General features: G+C 47.4%; 1 protein-coding gene and 1 long non-coding RNA gene across 8 annotated transcripts in view; one reads left to right on the forward strand and one right to left on the reverse strand.

The window, feature by feature from the left end:
- The window catches only part of LOC108396597 (uncharacterized), a 31,871-nt gene extending 6,086 nt beyond the window's left edge, over positions 1 to 25,785 (forward strand). For 2 of the 5 annotated variants that reach the window (XR_012130725.1, XR_012130728.1), the window contains 2 exons: positions 22,283 to 23,985; positions 24,652 to 25,785. This is a non-coding gene — a long non-coding RNA (uncharacterized lncRNA). Of the gene's footprint in view, positions 1 to 12,574; positions 13,033 to 22,282; positions 23,986 to 24,651 lie in introns of all 5 variants that reach the window. The other 3 variants (XR_012130726.1, XR_001852989.3, XR_012130727.1) reach the window with 3 other exon arrangements.
- Positions 113 to 25,890, reverse strand: SP2 (Sp2 transcription factor). Of its 3 annotated transcripts, XM_017659514.3 has the most exons (8): positions 25,792 to 25,844; positions 21,916 to 22,053; positions 12,333 to 12,409; positions 10,604 to 11,578; positions 4,336 to 4,648; positions 2,975 to 3,149; positions 2,542 to 2,735; positions 113 to 1,343 (listed from the first exon to the last, which is right to left on the reverse strand). In XM_017659514.3, the coding sequence occupies exons 3-8, from the start codon at positions 12,393 to 12,395 to the stop codon at positions 1,243 to 1,245; spliced, it is 1,821 nt and encodes a 606-aa protein (XP_017515003.3). In that variant the 5' UTR covers positions 12,396 to 12,409; positions 21,916 to 22,053; positions 25,792 to 25,844; the 3' UTR covers positions 113 to 1,242. The 3 variants fall into 3 exon arrangements, with proteins under 3 accessions (XP_017515003.3, XP_017514995.3, XP_017514988.3); XM_017659506.3 differs by lacking the exon at positions 21,916 to 22,053 and having other exon boundaries at positions 25,792 to 25,890; XM_017659499.3 differs by lacking the exon at positions 21,916 to 22,053 and having other exon boundaries at positions 12,333 to 12,412; positions 25,792 to 25,851.
- Positions 25,891 to 26,183: the final 293 nt, after the last annotated feature.

Below are 26,183 nucleotides of genomic sequence, written 5' to 3' on the forward strand. Positions count from 1 at the left end.
AGGCCAGGGTCCTGCCCTGGTCCCAGTGTGGACAAGGGGCAATGAGACCAGGGCCCCCTCTCTGGAGTCTCCCTGGAGCTCTCCAAAAGACAAAGGAAGCTGCGCTGGCACGTGCAGGTTTTGCCTCAGGCAACTAAATTTATTAGCAAGAAAAAATTTGCGTCAGCCCAGTGCTGACCAACCAAGTACATTGTTAATAAAGAATAACAAATCTGTCACTTAATTCATAAAACATACCTCAAGCAATTACAACTAAAAATAAAGTTGGACTTTGTTTAATTTAAAAGCCTCAAAAATAACAAGCAATATGTTTTTAAACATGTAGTAGACACAATTGTCTATTATACAATATACACTGTACACAAGTAGAGCGAGGGCCGCTGGGGTGAGTGAGATGAGAGGGAGGGGAGGGGTTCAGGATGCAAAGGGGTTTTTATCGGAATCCAGATTTGAGTTGAAATGTCATTTAGAACAGAATTGCAAGAGTGAGAAAAAATGTATAGGCTCATCATTGCTCCCCAAAACCCTAAATTGAAGCAGGCATGGGAAGGTGAGTAACAAGGACAGGAAGAAGGGAGCAATTAAATAAAATGTTAAAACACACACAAAACACAGTGTTCATCTGAAGTAGAGTATAAGGCAACGTTCTCCATAGAAAAAGGGGGGGATCAGGGAGTCCGTGGGTAGCTTGATCTTTTAAATAGAAAGTTGGAATGTGCTGGAGGAGAGCTGTGGCAGGGCTGGGCAGAGGGAGTGGGGCGGCTACTTGAGCCCCTCTGGAGGTGGAGCCAGAGCAGCCCCTGCCACCCCAAACCCCGGGGCTTCTGAGGTGGCGGGTGGGACCAGGGAGGGGCGGGAGAGAGGGACAGGGCACAGGGGACTCTGGCAGTGTTGAGGGAAGAGAGGGGGTCACTTTGCTCCTGGACGGAGTGAAATTCATGTTTTTCCTTTGGAAATAAGGGTTCCCACTCGTCCTGGTTTAGAACGTCTCACTGGGCATGGCCAGTGTCCATGGTCTGGGGAGGCCAGGAGCTCGTGGTGAGAGGGAAGGGCCAGGGCGGAGCCAAGGGACTTCAGAAGGAGGCAAGTATGGGGCAGCGGAGCCCCTTCCTGTGGAGAAAGTCTCAGAACAGGAGGGGGGCTGAGGGCGGGCCTAGGGCAGCCCGGGGCCTCCCTCCCACCAGGGGCCCAGGCAGGGCACAGACAGGACTGCATCTTTGGGGCCTCCCACTTCAGTTGGCCTTACAAGTTCTTCGTGACCAGGTGGGTCTTGTAATGCTTGGTGAGATGGTCACTCCTCATGAAGCGCTTCTGACACTGGGCACACTCAAAGCGTTTGTCCCCTGGGAAGAGGAGATGCCTGTCACTAATAGCCATGTGCACACACGGTGCCAGTCCCAAAAAAGGAGGGTAGTGCACGTGAGGAGGGAGGGCACCCTATACAGCTGATGTCGCTTTGTCATCAGACCCTGCCACTCCTGCTTGCACCTGTGTTCCCCATGCTTCACTAACTGAAACCCTTTGTCCGTTCTCACCTCTCTACCTGCTTGCTGTCACTCTTCAGTCTACTTCCATCCTGTTTCTTGTTCCTTACCCAAGATGCTGTACTTGTGCCCCTGCACCTAGGTGTTGCTTGCTCTCTTCTGTCTTTGTCCCTGACTAACCTGGCTCAGTGTCCTCCCCCTCCCAGGGAAACCCCACTCCACTCTGACCAGCCCGGCTGCTGGCTGAGAGCACTTACTCTTCAGCCTCTGAGAGGGGCAGGGCCTGCTCCACCACACTGGCTGGGAGCCGGGGAGCTTTGGGCCCCAAGGCCCCATCCCCAGACCCAGGACAGGGAACTGCTCCCTGGGGACATGGACACTATATAGCAGCAGTTCTCAAAGCATGTGCTGTGAACCACTGGAGATACACAAAGACAAGTTCAGGTGGTGGTGGACAAATATTTTTCTATTTTATAGTCTTGTATTTATTTGCCAGTGCATCAAAACATACTCCTACGATATCAAGCCTATGATGTCAAAAATAATGCATTGGACATAAATGAGTATAAACAGTGAAATGACTAGGAAAATCGTCTGGTAATTAGTAGTAGGAAAGGCAGTGTGGGATAGTGACTGAGAGCATGGACTTGGGAGCCAGAAGGCCTGGGTTGCACCCAGTTCCACCAGTCATTACATGAGTAACCTGGCCACCTTTTCATGCTGGTAAAATGGACATAATCCAAGTACCCTCCCCATACAGTCATTATGAGGATTAAGTTAGTTAATTGGTACAATGCATAGTACTGTGCCTAGCACCCTAAGTCAGTGCTTGTTAAATAAGTAGCTATGCAGCTATGGCAGAGGTCATCAAAGCCATTAGTGTCATGACACCACTTTGGGGAATCCTACTATGATAGAATGGCTTCAGAGAATTCTCTGGGTGCTCCCGGACTTGCTGAGGAGCCAGTCTGTAGTCCTCCCTCAGTGTGGCAGCTTGTCAGCAGGGCCAGGAAGTGGGGGGTGGGGGTGAGGGGCAGCCACAGGGGAGGGGGCAGACCTGTGTGCGTGCGGGCGTGCCGCTGGAGCTCGTCACTCCGTGTGAACCTCTTGCCACAGAAAAACCAGTTGCAGACAAAGGGCCGCTCTCCAGTGTGCAGGCGCACATGAGCCCTCAGCAAGGATGTCTTTCGGAATGTCTTGCCGCAGTCAGGGATATGGCACACGTGCTTCTTCTTGCCCTGCTCCCCAGACCTGGGAATGGGGGGGAGCGGGTGGGGAGTCGAAAGGGGAGCGGCGGGGAGCGGCGAGGAAGTAGAAGATGGGGGCAGGACACGAGGGAGGGAGGATGCGGGGTCAGGTCAGAGCACAGGGAAGGTGAGGAGTCTAGGGCATGTGGGGCGCCCACCTCATCCCCTCGGTCTGTGTTCCAGACAGGAGCTTGGGGAATGGCACACGCCCAGCTGGCAGTCTGGCCCCTCTCCTCAGATTACCTCTTATCCCCGTCCTTGCAGTTGGGACACGTGCAGGCCACACGGCGCCGCTTCTCCCCGGGCTGGGCCTCTCCGGACAGGGCCTGCTCCATCTGCAGCTGGATCTGGGTGGGGCTCAGCCCGCTGATGGTCAGGTTGTTCCCAGAAACATTCTGCACTGTCAGCTGTTGCTGCCCTGTGGGGAGGAGGGCACGGTTCCGGGTGAGGAAGCCTGAGAGCAGAGGAGGGAGCCTGATACCCTTCTTCCCTTCCGTGCACACTTATCACAGCAGCAAGTATTTTTAAGAGCCTTTTTGTAATGTGCCAGACACCAATTTAGAGACTAACTGTATTAACTAACCTTCATAAGAAAGATACTGTTATCCCCCTTTTCCAGTTGAAGAAACTGAGATAATAACATATCAAGACCACACAGGTAATCAGTGATAGAAATGGGATCTAAATCCAGGCAGTCAATTTCAGAGTCAATGCCAGGAACCACTGTACTTAATAGGCTGAATTCGTTTTCAGACATGGCCTACATGGTTTCAGTTGGGAAGGGTCTTATTTTGGGTTGTCTTGGGAGTATTTCTTCTGGAATCTCCTCCAGCTGTAGGCCCTTGTGAGATTGTGATTCTGCTCTTAGGAAAATCTCCAGAATTTTTGGTAATAAGAATGAGAAAACAGTTCTATGGACTTTAGAAATATCAACTCCTCTGAGACTTGTATAAAGCCATTCAAAGCAGGGGGAATGTCACTGACCACTGCTGGTGCCCCTGAGTGGATTCCTCCTATGCCACTAAACCAAAATGCATGAAGTGCTATAAATTAATTTAAGACTGCAGAGAGGAGATTTAGAGGGCTCCCACTATCTTGAGAAACACCCCTCACCCAACTAAAGAATGCAAGGAACCATTTTGCTTGGGTAGCTACAGTGTTTCTTTGACGATCAGCAAGGCCTCTTTCACACTATAAATATGACCAAACATTATCACTGAACTGACGTGCAGCACAAGCCATTCCAACTGTCAATGGCTCCCTCCTTTCCTTCCACCCTTAAGGCTTTCTCCTAGAAGCCTTCCTTCAAGTTCCTTTATCTGGAACGTCCCCCTCAGCCCAACCTCTGACTCTGTACACCAAACTAATTTGATTTGTAAGCTGCGGAGTTTTCTGGAGTACATCTTACTTTCTCCATCATATTCAGGTCTTCAGTTGTCAGGTGGGGCTAACATGTGTCTTAAACTATCTCATAGGGCTACTGTAAGGACCAAGCAGATGTGCTTTAGGCTAGGAGAAACCAGGCAAACGCAGGTGGCCCACAGTTGCCTTGTGCGGGGCAAGCAGGCATCCTGGCCACACCCTGACCCAGGGGCCTCCCTCACCGCCTGTGTTAGTGATGGTGACAGGCACACCCTGGACCTGGACCCCATTGATGCTGATGGTCTGCATGGCCTGGGCCGCAGCTGCCAGCTGGGCTGCATTCAGGCTGATGATGCTCCCAGCAGGGGCAATCTTTGGCAGGGGGCGCTCTTTCCGGAGAATTGCGGCCGAGTGCTTTTTGCTGGTCCCACTCAAGTGGGGAGCACGGGTCACTGGGCTGCTACAAGTGGTGGTAGAGGTGGTTGCAGCTGTTGTTGGGGGGCTGTCCTGGACAAGGACCGTCTGCACCTCACCGGAAGGCGTACGGATATAGACCTAGGAGGGGCCAGACAGGAAAAAGTCAGTTCTCCGGAGAGAATGGGCTCTTGGCACCTTTCAATGCAGCGTTATCTCCCCACCCAAGTGAGAACTGGGAATGCTACTCTGTCCTCCCAAGTCTTCTCCAACTACCCAAACCTACATTCATACACTGTTGACATTCAACAAAAGGCTGATGGTAACCCTATATACTAAGGTGGCAAATGTTGACTTGAAACCAAACATTTAATTTATTAGGCATGGAAAAACAAAATGCCAAGTCTCAGAATTGGAGAACTGAAAGCAGCTAAATGGTGATCTCACAAAAGATGCACTGTGAACCATCAAGCAAATGGAAACTGTTCCTGGGAAGCAAAGCAGTGACAGCTTTTTCCAATTCAGACTGGCAAAGATGGAAAAATAAAATATAATGCTCATTGCTGGTGAGACAGCAGGGAAATGGGCACTCTTATGTCAGGAGTATGAAGTGGTCTAGGCTTGCTGGAGTGAAATTTGGGAACAGGTATCAAAGCCTTAAAAATATGCATGTTAGAGCCTGCATGAGACACAGAGGGCTTCTGCAGGGGCCTGGTGGTAGCATGGGTGCCAGAGACCAGCAGGCCAAGGAGGCTGTCCATACGGGACAGCTGTGATGGCTGTGAGACTGGGTACATACAGAGGAGACAGATCCAGAAAGGAAGGGTATTAGGGATAATGGAAGCAAAGTTTCTCACTGTCAGAGAAGGGAGTTACAAATATGGAAAGGGAGGGAACTAGAATGAACTGTGTGGCATTAGATGGGAATTAGAGGTATTGGTGGAAACTCTTAGGCTTCAATATAAATAGGGAAATATAGATACAAATGTGTATACATATATATGTGTGTATATATACATACTTATGTATGCACATGTATGTGTATTTGTGTGTGTATATTTATATGTCTTGGCTGTGTCCACTGAGAAGGGCTGGGAGCAGCAACACTCCAGGAGCAATGAGCTCACCCAGGTCCCAGATCTTAGATTCTAACTTCCATGCTCCACTAAAAGGAACTGGGGTTTCTTAGAGAAATAGCTAATTCCAGCATAGGGGGCAGGGAAAGTACAAGAAGAGCTTGGTCACCTACTGCACCAGCTCAAAGAATGGCAGTGACATGTGAAAAGGACACAAGGGGCTCCCACTGGCCAACTGTGGAATAACCGCAACATGAAAATAATAATACCAATGGATTATTACCCACTGAATAAAACAGGAACCTATGAGTCCATAAGGACATAAGTAAACAAATGGAGAAGAGAATGACAGAATAAAAAACAGTTATCACATCCTCCAATAAGAGAAGCCAGGACTCCTGGGAGGAATGGTTGATCCCAGAGCTGGGGCTGGGAGAACCCAAGGAATGGGGTGCTGACACATGCCATACCATGGATGAACCTGGAAAATGTAAGGGAAAGACGCCAGTTGCAAAAGATCACCTACTGTAAGATTCCATTTAAATGAAATGTCCGGATTAGGCAAATCCAAAGAGACAGAAAATGGATTATGGTTGCTAGGAAAATGAGGAGTGACCACTAAAGGGTAAGGGTTTCTTACCAGGCTGATGGAAATGTTCTAAAATTAGATGGTAGTGATGGCTGCACAACTCTTTAAATATACTAAAACCCTCTGAGTTGTACACTTCAAAAGGGTAAATTTCATGCTATGTGAATAGCTCAATAAAGCAGAGTAAAAAAAAAAAAAAAGAGGATGGGAGTATGTCAAAGGGAGCAGGGGCCAACCTGAAAGAGCTCAAATTGCCAAAGCTGGAACAATGTGAGCCACAAAATAACATAGTATAGGATTATGACCTACAGTGTAAAATAAATATTCACAAGTCCCTACTGATATAAATAAATGACTGAATAAATAAATAAATGGAAGAAGAGAGAAATCTTATGTATAGAAGAATCCCAAATAATATGCAGATGCTTTTCCTTCTAGGATGGAGAGCTTAATTCTCACCCCCACTCCCACCCTTGAAGATGGGAGACTTAGTGACTAGCTTCCAAAGAACAGAGAAAGGGAAAAGAAACACCTTGCAATGAAGAAACCTGGCAGACACCCCAAGTGATAAAAATTAACCTCAGGATGTCCCATCATCAGGGATGTCTCAGGGACATCATGGATCCCTCATACAAGAGGATGAGAGGGGCATTTTGCCCCTGGTATTCTTTCCAAAAACTTATAACCCCAGACTGGGGGACATTCCTGGCCAATGCACCTCAAGACTGTCAAGATCACAGAAAACAAAGACTGACAAGCTATCAGACCACAAGGGCCCAGGGAGACAAACCCACGAAGTACAATGTGGTATTTGAACTGGAACCTTCAACAAAAAGAGGGTATTAATGTTAAAACTGGTGACATCCAAATCAATTCTGGAGTTAAAAGTAATGTGCCAATGTCAGTTTCTTGGTTTTGAGGAATGTACCCTGGTAATGTAGGGTGTTTAACAATGGGGGAAGTCGGGTGAGAGGCATATGAACACTCTGTCCCACCTATGCAAACTTTCTGTAAATAAAAACATTCTCAACAAACAAAAAGCAAATAATCCAATAAAAAATGGGTAGAGGATCTAAACAGACACTTCTCCAAAGAAGAAATTCGGATGGCCAACAGACACATGCAAAGATGCTCCACATCACTAATCATCAGGGAAATGCAAATTAAAACCACAATGAGATATCACCTCACACCACTTAGGATGGCCAGCATCCAAAAGACAAACAACAACAAATGTTGGTGAGGATGTGGAGAAAGGGGAACCCTCCTACACTGCTGGTGGGAATGTAAACTAGTTCAACCATTGTGGAAAGCAGTATGGAGGTTCCTCAAAAAACTCAAAATAGAAATACCATTTGACCCAGGAATTCCACACCTAGGAATTTAACCCTAAGAATGCAGCAGCCCAGTTTGAATAGCCAAGAAATGGAAGCAACCTAAGTGTCCATCAGTAGATGAATGGATAAAGAAGATGTGATACATATACACAATGGAATATGATTCAGCCATAAGAAAACAAATCCTACCATTTGCAACAACATGGATGGAGCTTAGAGGGTATTATGCTCAGTGAAATAAGCCAGGCGGAGAAAGACAAGTATCACATGATTTCACTCATCTGTGGAGTATAACAACAAAGAAAAAAACTGAAGGAACAAAACAGCAGCAAACTCACAGAACCCAAGAATGGACTAACAGTCACCAAAGGGAAAGGGACTGGGGAGGATGGGTGGGAAGGGAGGGATGTGGGGGAAAAAGGGGCATTATGATTAGCACACATAATGTACTAGGGGGAGGGGACACGTAATGATTCTATAGCATCTTACTATGCTGATGGACAGTAACTGTAATAGGGTATGTGGGGGGGACTTGATAATAGGGGGTGTCTAGTAACCATAATGTTCAAGTAATTGTACATTAACGATATAAAAAAAACTTATTCTAAAATACAAAGTTGATTTTTTAAAATCATAGTAAAAGATACTAAAATAAGTGAGCAAAAGTCTGATGAGGAATGGATATTTATAGTCTCAAAGTAGCTTCCTACAGAATAATACCAATTAATTACAAAGAGAAAAAAAGGTGCAGATATCTGCCAAACATTACTCATCTAGTACTGAGACCAACTGAGATCAATGCACCCCTTTTAGAATGCAATGAGAACACAGCATCCCTTCTGTAATATTTCTGCAAAAAATGCACAACCTATAGCTAGTCATGAGAAAACATCATAAACCTAAATTGAGAAACATTCTACAAAATAGCCTATGGCCTTTCAAAGTGTCAAGGTCATGAATTTCAAGTAAAGAATGAGGAACTGTTCTAGACCAAAAAAGAGAGGAGACAGGACAACGAAATGCCCTGTGTGGTACTAGATGAGATCCTTTTGCCAAAAAGGATTGGGGCAAGTGGTGAAATCCTGGAGGCTCTCTGAATTAGACACTAGTACGTTTCATTGCTAATTTCCTAGGTTTGATGGTTATATTGTGTTATGGAGAATGTCCTTTCATGGAATTACATACTTTTGAAAAAACAATTGGAAGTGATGGGGATTTTGGTGGCAACTTACATTCAAATGATTCAGGGGAAGAAGAGTTATTTGTAAAAAAAAAAAAAAAAGCCTGCTGTGATTTTTTTGTGGATTGGGGTTATTTTTAATTCCTGCATTATTCAGGACTGTGTTTCTTAGTTAAAAGCAAGCAAACAAACCTCATGTCATCTCTTAAATCTCATCTTCTGTTTTCTGGTATGTGCCCTTTCTGCAAATCATTGCTATTATCTGTGTATCTCAAGTTTCTGTTACTAGAACATTTTTTGTTCCTAATATAGTGCAGGGGTCAGCAAACTTTCTGAAAAGAGCAGATAGTAAGTATCTCAGGCTTTGCAGATCATGAGGTCTTTGCCTTGTGCGCAAAAGATGCAGAAATGGGCATGGCTGTGTTCCTTTAAACTTTACTTACAAAAACATATGGGTGGGCCAAATTTGACCTCAAGGCTGTGGACTGCCAATCTCTGATACAAAGAATATTTTTTTAAATTGTGCTATGCTTTGACCCACTTTTAGTAATTTATTTAGCTATAAGATTGGACAAACCCTAGATCCACAGTTAATAGGGTATTAGTTCTATCAACAGCACCTCAGGATTTTGGAAAACTGTCATCATTAAAAAATGCTATAGCTAAATCTTTCTACATATGTATGACAATTTTCTTAGGAAGACCTGGGTTTAAGACCCACCTGCATTAATCTCAGGATATGGGACCTTGGGGAAGGAAGGAGAGGCACTGCTGAAGATGTGCACCTGAGCAGCTTATAATGGAACCTTATAGATACAATGTAACAACTGATAGAAAATTGCTTGGCAATATGTAATATGCCAGAAGGGAGAAGGTATGCAAGGGCAGACCTCAGATTGCCTCCTGTGTGACTTCTATGTCCACAGCTCAATATCAAGGGCACTTCCTCTTCACCCAGGAGACTGCACAACTTACTGCCGCTCAGTGATGCCCCAGTTCTGATGCTGTGGACAAGTGGATAATAAACTCCTTGATGGCAGGAGCTATTTTTTTATATTTAAAGAAAAATCCTTATCCTCGATTTTAATTGTAGCACCTGACACATGTAAGACACAATGAGTCAAGGTGGAAAATGGATGAGTGTGGAGTTTGAAGTCAGAAACCTGAGTTGAATCCTGGAATCCTGGCTCATTATCTATGCCCTTTGAGATCTTGGATACTTTATAACTTCCCTTAAAGTTCCAGGGTCTCCATCTGCAACATGGCACAATCTTAGCAGGCATATACAAGGAATAAAACCTGCCTCACAGAGCCCAACAGATTCCTGAGTGTTAGAACACCTTCATAAATGCCAACAATAAGAACTTCGTTGCTGAAGTCAGCATCCTGTGTCAATCTAGCCTAAATGTTTTTGCTATTAAGCTGCTGCTTCCAATTTTTGCTTGTCATTAACAATGACCAGCATTTTTCTTACTTTACATCAAATTCAGTGCTTCTGGCTGGAATTCTGTCATCTGGCTATGTTCTAAGTATGTAATTCTATAATAAAAAATATGAATGCATAATATGATGAATATCATATATATACAATAAAAATAAGCTTTATTATTCTATTATCTGCCCCCCCCCAGCAAAAAGACTCCCATAAAGAAAAAGTGGGCCAAAATAAAGGTATATAGATGTTACATCTGACTTCTAAAGATAACCTGTACACGTCCCTATGAACTGAAGAGAGCCCATCTGTCAGGCAGAACTGGCCACTGACTGCCTATCCCAACAGATACTAACTCCCAGCACTCAGATCAAATTGGGAGAGGCATCAGCATCATCTTCAAAAGCAAGCCAAGGGAAAATGCAGTGTTAGCCACTGGGTGCTGGGAAGAGCAGGGTGGGCGCAGAGGGTATGTGTGGTACCTGAGTAGGTGTTGGCTCAGCAGCCTGGATCTGAAAGTTCTGGGAGGGCTTCTGGGGGACGGTGGGGAGGGTGGCGGATGCCGCCTGCACGACCCGCAGGGCCTGCTGGGGGATCTGCACCACCTGCTGCTGCTCGGCCTTGGGGGGCACCACCTGGACCTGCTGGACCACAGCTGGCTGGCCGCCGCCGGGGCTCTGAACAATGAGCAGGTTGTTGCCTGCCTGGATGATGTTGTCGGCAGTGGTCTCGATCAGCACTGTCTCCACCTGCTCAGTCACAGCCACAGGGGGCTGGGAGGCGGGAAGACTCTTCTTCCTGGCTTTTCTGTTAGTCTTAGACAGTGGGGCAGGGGGGCTCTCTGTGAGGAGCTGAGTGGGGGCCCCAGTGTCGCTGGTGTTCACAAAGTTGTTGACGGGCAGAGTGAGTGTCACGTTGCCACCGCCACCCGTTAGCTTCACCACACTGGCCCCACTCTGCACAGGGGTCGTGGTCGTACTAGACTTCTGGACGGGGGCTGGTTTGATGGGGACAGGCTTGTGACTGGATGGTGAGGGGGTGATGATGGCTTGGTTGGTACCAGGGATGATCTGGATCTGGTTGGTGAGGTTGGGCTGTACTTGGATGGTCTGGGAACTGCTCGCCTGAATCTGCGGGATTGCCTGGTACTGGATGTTGGTGTTTGATCGGGTCCCTTTGTTGATCACGGTGGGATTCTGGATAGCAAATACCAGCTGCCCCCCAGGATAGGATGCGTTCAGTTGTGAGCCCTGAATCTGAAGTATGTTTCCTTTGGAGGACAAGATTCCAAAGCTATTCTTGCTGGGACTGAGAGGGAGAGGAGCAGGTTTGATAGGGACGAGTTTCCGGGGTGTGGGCTGGGGGGGAGCAGGAGGCGTCACAGCAGCTTCAACAGCTGGAGGGCCAATTTTGCTACATGTTGCAGCAAGCAGGGCTAAGGGAGATGGCTGGGAATCCTGCAAAACACCAAGCAGAGAAAAGGAGTGACATGCGAGTGCCTGCTGCCCAGCCGCCCTCTACCCTTTCCAACCCTCTCTTCTTGGCAGGCTCTTCCCCACCGCTGTGGTGGGTAAGGGGCCAACATCCTACCCCTGCTGTAGCTCTTGCCCATCCCTGCTGGTTTATCATCAAGTAAGGGAGAAAGTGTGGGAAAGGTCTTTCTCAGGAAGAACTCCCCCGAAGTAACAGTGTGAACTGACCATGACAGGATGAACTAACAGTGTGAACTGACCACTTACTCTCCGTTGGCCTTGTTTCTAAGGGGGACACGAATTAGCCTCAGCTCTTAGATGGCATTCCATTAGCCCACAGGGATGAAGGGACCCCTGATCTCAGCTGAGGAGGGTTTGAGGAAGCAGGAAGGAAGTAAGGAAAGAGAAAGGACGGGGCAAGGAGGAATAGATACTTTGGTAAAGTTGGGGGTGGGGCGGGGTGCTCTTTCAAGGCTACAGGGAAAGAGCCCCTGAAGTGTGGGGACACAGCCTCTAATTCCCTTTTATGGTCAGGGGAGTCTAACAGAAAGGACCTTGCTTTTCCCCCACCCGACTGTGGCACCTCTGTAGACAAGTGGATAACCAAACCTTCCCCAGTCTCCCATCCTAGGCTGTTCACAGGGAGCCAGGACAGAGTTTTTAGCTGTGGTTTAATGTCAGCTTTGAGTCCTTCCGAGCTGATGCGGCCCCCATCCCTCAGAGCCTAGTGCCCACTCACCTGGGTGGTGGAGGCAGCGGGCTGCAGGTAGTCACTGGGACTGACGGCGGCGGTGGCAGCCATGCTGGTCTGTGAAGCTGCTGGGAGGAAAGAGATGGAGTAATGCACAGGATGTCTGGAGGGCCTTAAGTCCACTGAGTCAGATTTTCTCTTTGCCTCTCTTTGCTGCTGCTTCTTCAAGAGAGGTTATGACCTTCCCCACACTTTCCCACTCAAAGTCAACAACCTCACATACTTTGCAGGAGATTACCTTCTCCTCTCCCAGACTCAGTCATCCAAGGCTGTGAGAACAGCTGGTCCTGTCTCCACTGGATGGCCCCCTCCAGCCATCACACGGTGCAGGACAGCATGAAGATACCGAGACTATACTAAGACCACTTCACTAACTAACCTGTGCCACCTAATGGACCCTCTGTGGGGCACTGCTGACTCTCCCCAGCTAAACTGGAACCCCTGTGTAGTGGGCAGTGGAGCCCTCCAGCTCAACCTCCAGCTCTAAGCCAAACTTCCTGCTCACTCTTGGTACAGCCAGATGCCAAGCCAGCCTGGCAGAGATGCAACTCAGCCAGGATACCTGGCAAGGAGGACACACCTGCTCCTCAAAGTCTGCAATGCTTTTTGCTCCACCTTCACCACAAAGGCACAACATCCCAGGTATTGATCTACAGCATATGAATTTACACCTTTAACAGGACAAGAGGTAAGGTCCCAACGGTATCACTAAGACTAAGAGATCTGATGACTAAGTATAACAAGGAGGAAAATAAATTATATTTTGGTTTAAATGTATATATATTTCTATATGCCTATAGCAGGAAAAACTAAAAAAAAAAAAATACTGAAATGTTAAAAGCCATTATCTCTAGTGGCTTGGTGAAGAACTTTGGTTTGACTTAGAATTTATCTCTTTGTTTTCTGTATTTTCTTATTTCCCACCATGAATATACTTTTTTTTTTTTAAAGGAAAATGACATTGAGGAAGTAATGAAGGGGATTTCTAAACTTAAGTCTGATTTAAGAGAAATACAAGAAAAGCAGAATGGAAATCACAGGAACTTAGTGGGAAGAGAATCTATGCAGTCTTCCAGTTCACAAATTGCTAAGGAAAAGAACTCTGGGCAATCAGATTTGTATCCTAGACCTGTGAAAAGCAACTTCCTGGAGTACAGAAACAGGAGGGTGTCACGTCAGGGTGTCAAAGAGGCAGAATGGCTGAGGCAGTGGAGCCCTCGTCAGGTATCTGGTGAAAGGAGGGTCAAGGTTGGGGAGAGAGCAAAACCATTCGAACCATTCCATGTTGGCGCACCTCTGGCTTCTCTCTTTGGGAGAGCAGTTCTCAAACGGGGAAAGGGGAAGGGGAACTGAAGCCCAGGACAGGTGTGGGCTGGTAGGAAAGCACACCGATGCCTTAAATGATTTCCAGGCCCTGAGGTCACACGACTGCATTCCAGAGGAGACACTTTGCACGCACACCTGAAAACCGTGTGTGGAACCAGAGAGCGGCTCTGGGCAGAGGTAGATCCCGAAATATTACAGGCACTGATCCTTGGCCAAATCCTAGAACTAAAGATTGAACAGTACTTCAGATCCTGTGGTAGAGCAGCCGTGAACACAGGAACGAGCACAGGCTTGCCACAACCAAATCATGCTAAACGTGTAAGGGGGTTTGGATGGAATGGTTTGCACTGTATATTTTATTTCAACAAGGCCTCTGACTGAAATGTACCTAACTGTCTTAGGAACAAAGAGGGGGAAAACTGCAGGCAGGATGACAGTCTAGTTTAGGGGCTCAGCTGAAAGTGCCTTTGCCTAAGTGCTGAGACTCACCTGTCCCAAGGAGCCTGCTGTTGCAGGTCGGCCAGCCTTGCAAACCAGGGGTGGACCCAGGCCCAGGGGCCGCAGGCTTCTCCTTGGAGGCTTATGCTCTTCCTGCCAGAACATTTTATTCTTGTGTTTTCATTGTGATGATCATTTAAAAATGAACATATACTATATATCACTGGATGACTTTTGCTTAACTAGAATTTGCACATTTCAGGGCCTGTGTTGTGTTTCCAGCTGTACTGGTGCCAAGTAGCACCACTCTGTGTAGGCTAATTAAGACAATTCTGCACATTTAATTCATGATACATTTGTGCAAAGTGAGGGATGACAGCTCTTCAGAAGCGTGGGAGGACTGTGTGGCTCAGCACCAGACACTGCAGGGCAGGCACACAGAACTCTGGGAGCCTGGGGTGTTAGGTCTGTGCTGCGCTGATGCTGATGGCAGCGATTCCAGTTCAGTCAAGTGTCCTTCTCCCAGAATAATGTTGTTCACTTGAATCTGACTGGCTTTTTTGTAGTTACTTAATTGTATAGGAGCTAGATCAATGAGTTGATACATGGATTTATATGCTTATAAATTGTAGCATTGTAATGAAAACAATTTGACTCAAAAGCATTTTTCCTTTAGAGTAGCAGTGTTCAAACTATTTAGAACACAAACCAGTTATAAAAACAATTTCATCAAGACCCAGTGCATGCACGCACCCACACACTTCCCTGTCTTGTGCACATGCAGGTTTCCTGAAACAAAATCTGCCCTTACAACGTGATGGGCTTGGATATTTTTCTACACTGCTTTACTTTTTTACATGCTGGTTGTGACTCACTAAATTGGTTTTATACTCTAGAGACTGGAAAATGTGACTTTCATCTATCCACCTCACAGGTTGAGGGAACCTTGCAAAGACCTAGAAGGCAAGTTGAACTTGCAGGTGTCATACAACCGAGGAGGATTATAAACACAATGGGTGTCAGTAGTAGGGTTCAAACGGATCTTTAAAATAAAATCTGGTATGTGCAGTGCTGGAGAGCATGAGGCTCCATGCCGACCGTGCCAGTCATCAGTGGGGCGGGGCTTTCCTCTAAGCTGCCCGCATCATCTGTTGAAAGAGGTAACGTCCTTGGATTCTGGGCAGTGTCAATAATTTGGTAAGAAAAGCATCAAGCACATAGTGGGTAATCGATAAATGATAGTTTAAACTTTGAAGTTGGCTTAAAAAAAAAAAAACATGTGTAAGACAGGAAGACAGAGCATAATAGCAGGTCTCTTGTGAAAAAGCCCCAGTGGTTCTGACTCAAAGCTAACTGGGAGGCAACATAACTAGATGTGGTTCCAAACAAGCTGCTGCAATCCTGGACTGCATTCCAGAAGCTCAACCACAGAATAAAAATAATAGTCCTAGTGTGTTCTGTAAAGTGGGCCACATCCTGAGGATCAGGTTTTGTTCTGAGGGACATTTTGGAAGGAGGATGTTCAACTGGAGCTGGTTCAGAGAGCAGCAATGGCTGTGACCAGATGCCAGAGTAGCGATGTCCAGAAGGGTATTATTCCATACGTGGTTTCAAAGTGTGGAACCAACCCTTCAGGGTGGAAATGTCAAGATGGCAGAGGCAGATTTCAGCTTAATAGAAGGGAGAACTTTCAAAGCACGGGATCAATTACCTTTGAGGCAATGTTGTCCCTTCTCTGGCATCATTTGGCCAGAGACAGGATGTGCGTCTCTGCTGGAGATGGGATGTCTGATGGGGTGGGAAGCTGGACTAAATGATCTTTAAGTTTTTATAATTCTCAGACCATGTTGTTGATTAAAATACAAGATGAGTTAGTTGCTGCCAGGGCTGGGAAGGGGAGGCAAGGGCTCTCCAGGAGGCTCCCCAGGCTCAGGTCTGCTTAGCCACAATTGGTGAATGACTCTCTCTCAGACACTCTCCGTTAGGAATGGAAGGACCCCAGAATAGGACAATATGAACGAAATGAAAACTGGCCCAGTGCATCTCACTCCTCTCCCTTTCCCGTCTCCCTCTCTCCCTCTGCAGTCATTATTGCCCTGTACTCAAACTGTTTGGAGACCGTGCTGGGCTGTGAGCGATTCTTCAGTTAGGAAGTTACTGCGGAATCTATTAAAGCAAGCTGCAGACTGCTGGCACTCCACAGCGCACCGTTTCAGTTTGGTTTCATTTTCCTCCCCAGCTGGTTCTTGAAATAATCCTCTAGATCTCAAACCACTGTTTGTAAGAATCTTTCCTAGTATAACTCAGAGCTTTAGGGCCCCTGGGCTGCAGACCTGGGCAACCAAACTCCCTGCTGTTGCAGAATTCTATCCTGGGAGTAACCCTGAAAGGGAAAAGAGAAGCATTTCCAGTTGGTGTTTGGAAATGAAAAGTGGTTAAGACGTAGCAAAGAATGTAACTGCAAGATTATGATCAAAGGTACTTTAGAACCTCATTTAATTTGGAACTTTGAATTTAAAATGTGTGGTTTGGACATAATTGTGTGCTTTAGTTTTCCTTCACACTATTCAAAGCAAGGCTAAATAGTGTATGAAGTCTGCAGAGGGACTCTCAGACATAGTTAAACAACTGTTTTACACCACTTACATAGTTATAAAATTGTTTTAATCCCACCATTTGCTTTTTAACAGCAGTTTACCTCTCTCTGTTCAGTGAAACTTACATTTAGCAACATTGGTAAGGGGATTACTGCATATTTTTTTTTGTATTAAAATATCATTGATATACAATCTTATGGTTTCACATGAACAATGTGGTTTCAACATTCACCCATATTATCAAGTCCTCACCCCCTCACTGTCTATCAGTGTGGATTACTGCACATTTTTGAAAGAAAAAACTGCATTCCTTTCAGAGCTCTACCTTCCAGACTTTTCATTAATTCAGATTGGCTAAAACTTTCCTAACAGTCCCTTGGCTAGTGACATTTTACAGTGATTTATTATCCAAGCAGTAACAGCTCTCAGGCTCCAAGGAAAACTTCCTTGGGCATCAGACAGGCTTCCAGACAGGAGTGGGGATAGGGGGTGGTCCAGGGCCCAATGGGACCACACCTGACTTTGCTTTCCCCATTCTGGAGGCCAGTGTTACCCCCAAACCAGCAGAAAAGCCCCCCGGGTCTCCTGGCTCTTGATGTACAGCATCCCTCTCCACCTCTGTCCCTCCAGTGACAACATGTTCTTTCTCCCTGGCCAAACTCGGTAGACAAACTCGGTAGACAATAGCTGTGCTGTCCCTGTCTTTTCTCACTGCTCACTTCCAAGCAGTACGATCAGGTCTTTCACCCCAGCTCCTTGCTGACACTGTTCTTTCCCAGGTCACCAAGGCTTCCTCACTGCTAAATCCAACAGACCCTCCTTAGCAGCTCTTAGCCCTTTGGCCATACCCTCCTCAAATCCCCATGGATTTTCTCCTACCTCTCCGGACCCCACTTCCCCTGTGGGCTCCTCTTCCTCTTATCACCTCTAAAATACTAACATTCCTCAGCATCCGTCCTCACCAATGCCTGCTCTAGGAGGGCCGGGAGCCCTCCCATGGCTTCGGGTGCCCCCCCTAGGCTGCGACTCCCAGGTCTGTGTGCGGCCCAGGACCTGAGCGGTGGACCAGTACATCAGCTCCTGGGGGCCTTGCACTTGGACAGCCACAGAACTCCTGACACTGGGCTGTCCCCTCTGCCCTTTCTATCCTGGCTGTTGCCTCCCCAGCCACCAGGGGGCCTCTTCCAGATCCTTGAAGAGTCTTTGCCTTGACCACGGCCCTTTCCTTGCTGCGAGTTCTTTCTTCTTTCCCAGCTAACAACCATTCAACCTTCAGACCTCAGCCTGAATTTTCCCCAGCAAAATTGACAGTCCACTATGTAACAGACATGCCATTTCCTCAGACAGGCATTCCAGGACCCCTGAGATGAGATTAACTCTTCGGGTATAACACCACAGCCCACTGAGTATAATGTCTCTCTCCCCTTCTCATGGGAGGGCTCCCGAGGTGGGCCAGTCGTGTTTTCACCAAGCCCAGGACACAGCACAGGGACCCTCCAGAGCCTCCAGGGTGAATGAATGTCTCTGGTTAAACCAGCCTCTCTTCTGGTATCACCAGTCACAATGAACCCTGGGCATCTCCCTCCTGGCCAATCAAGCTCTCATGATTCCACCTCCCAAATACAAGGCTTTTCGCCAGTCTACTCTGCTCTCCAACATTACCCTAGCATTAAGCACTGTCAGAAAACTAAATTCAACCAAGTAAATTTGAAGACCTAATTGGTTTTATTAAGCCATTCACAAATAGGGTAGTATCCCCTCGAGCAAGTAGTTGTATGAAATTTTTCTAGATGGGAGGGTGCTGCAAACACTTATTAGCAAAAGAAAAGAAGGGACTGTTTCAGGCCCAGTCATCCTCCCTTAGGGGGAAAGCAGAGGGTCTCATCCTGCAGATTACCTTGCCTTTTTGGGTGAGAGGAATGGAAAGGACTCACGTGACATATTACCTCACTGGTGCCGGCCAGAAAATTTCTGGGGAGGTTGAAACTGCAGTTAGGTTAGGCACTAAGCCCTGGTTTGGTAACCTGGCTCAGCCCGCACTCTCAGGCCCAATGCTTAACTTTTTAACACCACTTTCAGCTCAGCTTGAAATACTGCCTAAAGCCTTCAAAATGGCTCCCCAGCCTCTGGCCTTGCCCCTCTTTCATTCAGCCTCTCAATCTGGTCAGAACCACCTTTTAAAAATGCAAATCCCATCCAGCCACTTCCTTGATTAGTAGCTTCCAGATGACCTTATGATAAGCAAATAAAGGCCAAAACATTCTGCCCCCCTCCCTGCCCCTTGCCTCTCTACCTCTCCTATCTTCTCTCTGGCCTTCCAACTCTCCTGACACACAATTCAGGGTTTTCCATTTCTGGAGCTACTAACATGCCCTCTCTCACTTGGAGCACAAACACACTTTCCGCCTTCTCCAGAGCTCGCTCACAGCTCACTCAAGGAAAATCTTCCCTGACCACCCTCCCACCCCCGTGCCACTGTACAGCCCGCACAGCACTGTCCCCCACCACGGGGTGGTAGGAGTGCTTCTCCGCCCTAGGGGTCTTTCCATGGGCTGACTCGGTGCAATGAGAAACAGGAAGAGGCCTCGGATGGGACCCCAAAGCCCTGGGTATCAGACTAGGGGCCATTCCACTGGTCATTCACCTGAGAACACTACTCTTGAGACACAGGAAATGAGAGAGGGAAGGGGCCCAAAGAAATGCCACCAAGACCAGGCTGTAGGCAGCTTTTTTCCTTCTGGGACTGAATTTGGCTCAAAGTCCACAGCCAGGCCTTGGGGGCACCTGCCTTTTTTTTTTTTTTTTTTTTTTTTTTTGACTCAAGGGTTCCTACCATACCAGCTATGGTTTTCTTGGCCCTCTGCTATGGTATTTCCCCTGGAGGAATTTTGCTCCACACAAACAGTCCTGCTATTTTGGTCAGCTCAGCTGGGCCTGAAGCCAAGTTCTCAAGCCCAGTCTTCCCCAGTTGCCTAGCCTGGAAGAATTCAAAGCTGGTAAAGGAAAAGCAAGCCATGGCTGATTTTAGAGAATAAAACTGGACCTCAAAGGGAGCTAACAAATGGGCTCAGAGAATGGGCTTGGATGGAGGGAGCACTACAGGGGGCTGTGAAACATTCCAAACTGCATGAAGCATTTCCCAGAGGCGAATCTCCAGCAGTCATAACCATATAAAAGAGCTCAATAACAGTAAAAGGAATTTCACTGACTTTCATTAAGTAAGAATAACTCTGCTAATGCCACAGGTCAGGGGAGGAAGGTGAGGAGAAAGATGGAGATCTTGTGTTTTCACCCGGACACTGTATTGAGCCATCCTGTCTTCCCTACTCCCAACTTTGACCCCAGCTTCAGCGCATGACCCTGTGTGTCCACAACCTCATCAAAAAGTTTAAATTCCCTTCATCAGCTCAGATCCATTGTTTCTCTCCTTTTCAAGCAAAACCCCTTGCAAGAGTCACCTAGTTGGCTGTCCCTAATCTCTCTTCCTGCCAGTCTTTCTTGAACCTGCTCCAACCAAGCTGCCTGTGCCACAAGAAATGCTCACGCCACCAGTACCTCCAGGTTGTTAAATCTAATGGTTAATTTGAGACCTCAATTCTGTGTTGATCTGACAGCTAACCCCTCCTCCTCCTTGAAATATTCTTCCCGTGGCTCCCAAGACACACTTGCCAGCTTGGCCTCCTACCCCTCTGGCCATCTCTCCTAAGACTCCTTTGCTGGATCCTCCTCTACCCTCAAATTCTAAATGGTTGGGCTGCCCCAGAGCTCAGTCTTAAGACCTGTTTTACTTCTGTCTACACCTATTTCTTAGGAGATTTCATCTAGTCGCATACCTTTACAAACCAGTAATATGTAGGTTCTATATAACGATATCTCCCAAATTTATATCTTCAAGATTTGTATATCTGACTACCTACTGACATCTTCACTTGGGTGCATTAATAAGCATTTTAAATCTAACCAGCCCCAAACAGGGCTCGTGGTATCTCCCTAATTCTGTGCTTCCTTCAAACTTCCCCACTGCAGTGACTCCATGCCTCCAGCTGCTTGTCTCTAAAACCTGAGGAGACATCCTTGACCCTTCTTTTTTCCACACTACATTTGACAGTGAGCAAACGCTTTTGGCTTTACTTCAAAATATATTCAGAATCTGACTGCTTTCACTATCACCTCTTGTCATCACCCAAGTTCAGGTCCCCATCATCGCTGGCATGGCTAACTGCAAAACCTCCTAGCTAGACTTCTGACCTTGACCCCATCAGCCTCACTCTCCACAAGCACCCAGAGTGAGACCTATCAAACTTAACTGTGTCACTCCTCTGCTCAGAGACTCCAACAGCATCCCATCTCCAAACTAAGCACCAAAGTCTCCCCGTCACACAAAATGGCTCTATGTGACCTGTCTCCTGTTACCTCTAATCGTTCACTCTCCCTCACTGCTTCAGCCACATTGGCCTCCCTGCTGTTCCCCAATATGTGAGTTCTTGCCCACTGCCTCCCCATCCCAAATTAAGCATAGCTCAATCCCACCCCTCCTTCAGATTTTTCTCAAACGTCACCTTCTCAAGACCTTCCCCGACTACCCCATATAAACTGCACCTTTACGTTCTTCCTAGCCTCCATTCTATTTTTCTTCTTAACACTGTTCCTTGCCTAATATGTATTAGTTATTTATTGTCTCCCACTAAGATGTAAGCTTCCTAAAGGCAGGAACTTATCTCTGCTTACCCACTGATGTACCCCCTCTACCTGGCACACAGTAGGTGCTTAAGACATCTTTGTTGAGTGGATGGATGATGAATCCTGAATGCACTGTTGGAGAACCTGAATGCAATTTACCAACCAAAGGAGAAAACCTGCAGATTTGCATATCCCGGCACCAGGCCTGGGATCCACCCGCCAGGTCAGCTCTGCCTGTCTAGTCCCAGATGGAACTCTCAACCCCGCCTGCCACCTCACACAGGAACCTGTGCATGGGCCAGCACAGTCCAGTCCTGCTCCTAGACAATTGTATCAAAAGCTCACCTCATCACCACACACTAGGCACCACATTTCAAAGCTTATTTGAATTAACATGTACTGGGAGGAAGTTCTTTTCCAAGTGATTTATGATAATGAGGGTACCTGCTATACAAATACTGCTTATCTGTCTCCACCCTGAATTCCTCTCCCCAAAATATGACCGTGTCATTTGCTAGTTGGCATCCTACCTGGGTCACACCCAGCTGGACTGGAAGGGACTCTGGAGAAGTGAAGGGGAACACAGGGCAGCAGGGGATGGTGTGAACTCTTCACTCTGACAGAAGCAGTCCCAAGAAATGGTACAAAGAATACTGGGCCTCAGTACTCTGTCTTGGAGAAAAAGAAACTAAGATACACTTTTTACCCCTAAAGAGTATCATTATGTAGAAACATGTTTTCTCTACCGTGGCACATTTATTTGTGAGTCACTCCCCACATTCATCCTGGGCTAGGATTGGTTCTGAAATGAGCGATGACTTCATTTTCCTTGGGAAGAGAGGGCTGGCTTACCATTTACTTTTCTGAAAGCTGATAAATGCTTTCGTCTGTTTTTAGGCAAATCTGAGAAGACTTCCAGTGAGGCACTAGTCAAGAGCTGAAATATTCCCTGCCTGCTGTCTCTTACTCTATGCTCACACTCTGTGAGAGGCCACTTTGTGATTCCATGGAGTCCCATTGGAGAGGTAACAAATACCCCATGAAGGAGCTCTAGAAAGAGGACATTGATTTGGAAGTGTACAGACTAGTGCCTGCTGGTTCCTGGGCCACTTGTACCCCATGGCTGAGATGACAGACGCCACCTAACAGCCTAAGTCACAGCACAGAGACAAAGTGGAATTTCAGAGCCCTCAGCATCAAAAACAAGTCACCCAAGCTAAACCTCTGCGTGGTATGTGGTAGGGCTTCTGGGTAGGTGCAGCCCATGATTCTGATGTTGAAACAAATTGTAGTTACGGCAATAAGATGTCCAAAGGAAGGACTCAGACAGTTGGGTGTCTGCAAGCAGGCTACTCCTGTGATACCAACAGCCTTGACATCTCAGTGCTGCTAACGGGTAAACTGAGAAGCATCCGAACTGGGCACTTAGCCCTCTCATACTTCCTTGCACCTGAGCAGAGCTCATCTCCCAAGAGCACACCCGCCTGAAGCCCAGCCTGAGATGCGCCATGAACCTCTCTGCGAGTGACAGCCCCTGAGCCATCTGGAAAGAGCGCTTCCTAGACTTAGAGTGGAAGTCACGGCTTCCCCCAAGATGCAGGTGCTGACTGTGAGCTGGCTCCCAGGCTCTCCTTTCAGCTGTCCATTTTGGAAACCTGTCAACTGGAACACACCTCCCAATACCCAACGGAGTATCTCCTCAAGGGCACTCTCTAATACATTTCCTATTTAGGCTGTGCTGGTGATGTCCTATATTTTTACCCTCTTCTACCCAGCTCCATAGATACCTGGCAGAAAAGTTAGCTTCTACCCTGAGGTCTCCTTAAAGAACTGCTAGCCAGAAAAGATCTGCTGATCATTGAGGAAGAACTTCTTAAGAGTAAGAGATTTTCAGCCTTGTTTCTGAAATAAAAAGATCTAAGTGTTGGCTTTATGAAGGAGGAAATAAAGAGAAACCCTTTTCTCCCGTCCTTCAACTGGTCTAGAAGTCACACAAGGAGTCGCATGTATCTAGAAGTCACACAAGGATCCAAATCAAAAGCAAAGCAAATACAAACAAGCAAAACCATCAACATATCCATTCCATGAAGTGCATTTCTTAGTCCAGCTTGTACTGGTTTGGTCCAGCATGAAGGCCAAGTGCTCCTGGTTTAGAACTTGCAGGAAAGTTCACAAATCCAAGTAAGCTGCCCAAAGGGATACTCCAGATGGATCACTACCAATACATTCATAAGAAAGCACTGGAGCTTCTCCAAATAGAATTTACTTCCAAGTTTGCAGTCCACGAAGGTTTCACGTAATCATTTGGTCCACGTCATCATTTAAACTCAGAAGCATTCACACCGTTACATCTCTACACTTTCTAATATTCTACACAACCTTTAAAGGAGTGTTTCTCTGCATCTTTCATTCTGTGGACATTGCCCACCCCCTCCAAAATAATTCCTACGTTTTTCAATCTTTGGAAGCTTCTCCTCTGAGAGGCCTCCAGAGGCCCAACTTTAATAGAATCTGAGGAAAAAAGCTGGCCAGTCTATGTGCTATCCACAGTGATGCCAAACTCTGACTCCTGGAGCCAGTTCTCCCTGCAGGGCAGTCAGGTAAGGATCTGATTATGAACTAATACTTGGGTCTCCTTAGCAAAGAGACTTGTCCTTAGCAGCCTAGTTCAGGAGGTTCATAATTATGTCAGACCAGCTTTTTTTTCCTTGTTGCTGCTTATTTTACATGAAGAGGTTAAGCCTCTGTACAACCAAGTGGAAGAACCAGAATTAGAAAACTTACCAATCGCCCCAGCCAATGAGAATCCATTTCCAACAGGTATTAATGCCTGTTAGAAGCCACTGGAACATCATCAGCCCAAATGATAGGTTGTCTCACAGATTCACCCCCTTCATTGCACACAAGAATTTAAAACAAGACACTGCAGTTATATTCATTATTGCAGACAACAAATTTCTTTGTGTTACTAATCAAAATGACTCCTATGGACTCCACCTCTGTTCCCTTTACAGACTTTCTGTGAGCTAGCCAACACCTTAAACTTTGTAGCCCTAAAAATCTATTCCAAAATACCAACTCAATGCTTAGCCCTCCATTGCGATACTTAATGCCTTCTGGGGTACAAAATGCAAGTTTCAGAGAGGGTATGCCAGTGGACCTTGAGTCATCACCCCTCTATGTGCAATGAAATTGGTGCAATGGGGTACTGTGTGCCAATTCATTGCTCAAAGCAGACCTCCTGGCTCCTCCCTCCCTTTCTCTAGGAAACAAGTGAGCAAGAAGTAACCTCAGAAGAAACAAACTTCAGGAGAATGTGCACTGAGAAAAGCCAGACTGCGTCCCTCTGAATCAAGTTAATTAAAAAACAATTAAACATGACAGTATATTGGAACCAAAACCAAATAATACCGTGAGGGCAGGTTTCTCCATAGCCCAGAGAAGACACAGTTCCTTTTCAACTAAAAATAGAAAGCCACCAGAACATAAGCCAAGAAGCACGGGTAAGAGCTGAGAACCATAAATCAGCAATGGGTATGGACGTGGGGTGGAGGAGGAAAGTAAGTATCCACTTTATTTCTTACGTCATTCCTTAGATTTGTGTCTGGCCCTCGGGATTCAACAGTTCCCGGCACCCTGCGACAGGACATCAGGCAACAGGCTAGGAGTTTGGCCAACAAGTTCTTACACGCCTCACAATTATGCTAAGAGCTTGCAGATATCTAGCTGGAGGCTCAAGGACCCAAGTGAAAACATTAGGTTTTTTGCCCACTCCGCAGCGTAAGGCGAGAGGTCATCTGCCCAGGGAGTGCCCTCGTGTCCTGGCACTATCTCTTAATTGGCATAACACTGGTAACCAGGTTGGCTTCTACACCCAGCAGTGCCCGTGTGGTTGGCGCCATCTGAATTTAAAGCATTCTCTGGCCCTCTGTGTTCTTGGGAGAGCCCTGAATCGCTCATGGGCACCTAGGACGGGAGTGCAGGAGGATTCCCCAAACGCATGGCAAGCGCGAGGGGCGTCGGCCGCCTTCTCAGAGCAGGCCCATGCAATGGCCACGGAAAGAGCAGCGCTGAGACGGATCGGCGACCGGGCGGAAAGGTGCCAGGCTCGCCCCGGGTGCCCACTCCTCCTGGCAGCCCCCGGAAGCGCCGCCCTCCGGCCCTGCGGGCTCCGAGGGGGCGGGGAGTCTAACGCCCCCTTCCGGGTGCCTCCGCCCGGCTGGCCAGCCCCGCTCCTCCTCCGGGCGGGAATCCTCCCTCCCCCGCCCCTCCCGGAGCCGGGCCCCGGCGCCAGGCCCGGCCCCAGGGGGGAACCCCCGGCTTCGGCTCCCCCTCCCTGCGGCCTCTGCCCGTCTTCCTGACCCTTGGGGGCCGGGAAGACCCCACCGGCAGCGGCCAGGACCCACCGCTCATTACGACATCTTCCTCCCTGGCCTCCGCCGCCTCCGCCGCCACCGAGAGCCTGACACCGCCCGCCTAGCACCCGCCAATCCCGGAGCCCGCCACCGCCCGAGCGACGGCAGCATCCACCAATAAAAATTCGGTACATTGAGGACCGACAGCACTACTAACCAATCAAGGAGAGGTATCTAGAGCGACGTAGCTTTGGCCAATAGACCTGTAAAATGTCACTGATGGACGGTAGAGGGCACCAACCGAAAACCTACTGGAGAGTGAACGACATGTTCGCCAGCCAACTGGCGGGCATCAAAGTCCCGCCCACGAGGTGGTTGATGGACAGCAACAGGAAGCTAGATGGGGAGGGGCTTAGTAGAAGAGTGGTTTGGTATTGGTCGTG

This window comes from Manis javanica, chromosome 4 (genome assembly GCF_040802235.1).
Source record: "Manis javanica isolate MJ-LG chromosome 4, MJ_LKY, whole genome shotgun sequence".
Taxonomy (NCBI): domain Eukaryota; kingdom Metazoa; phylum Chordata; class Mammalia; order Pholidota; family Manidae; genus Manis; species Manis javanica.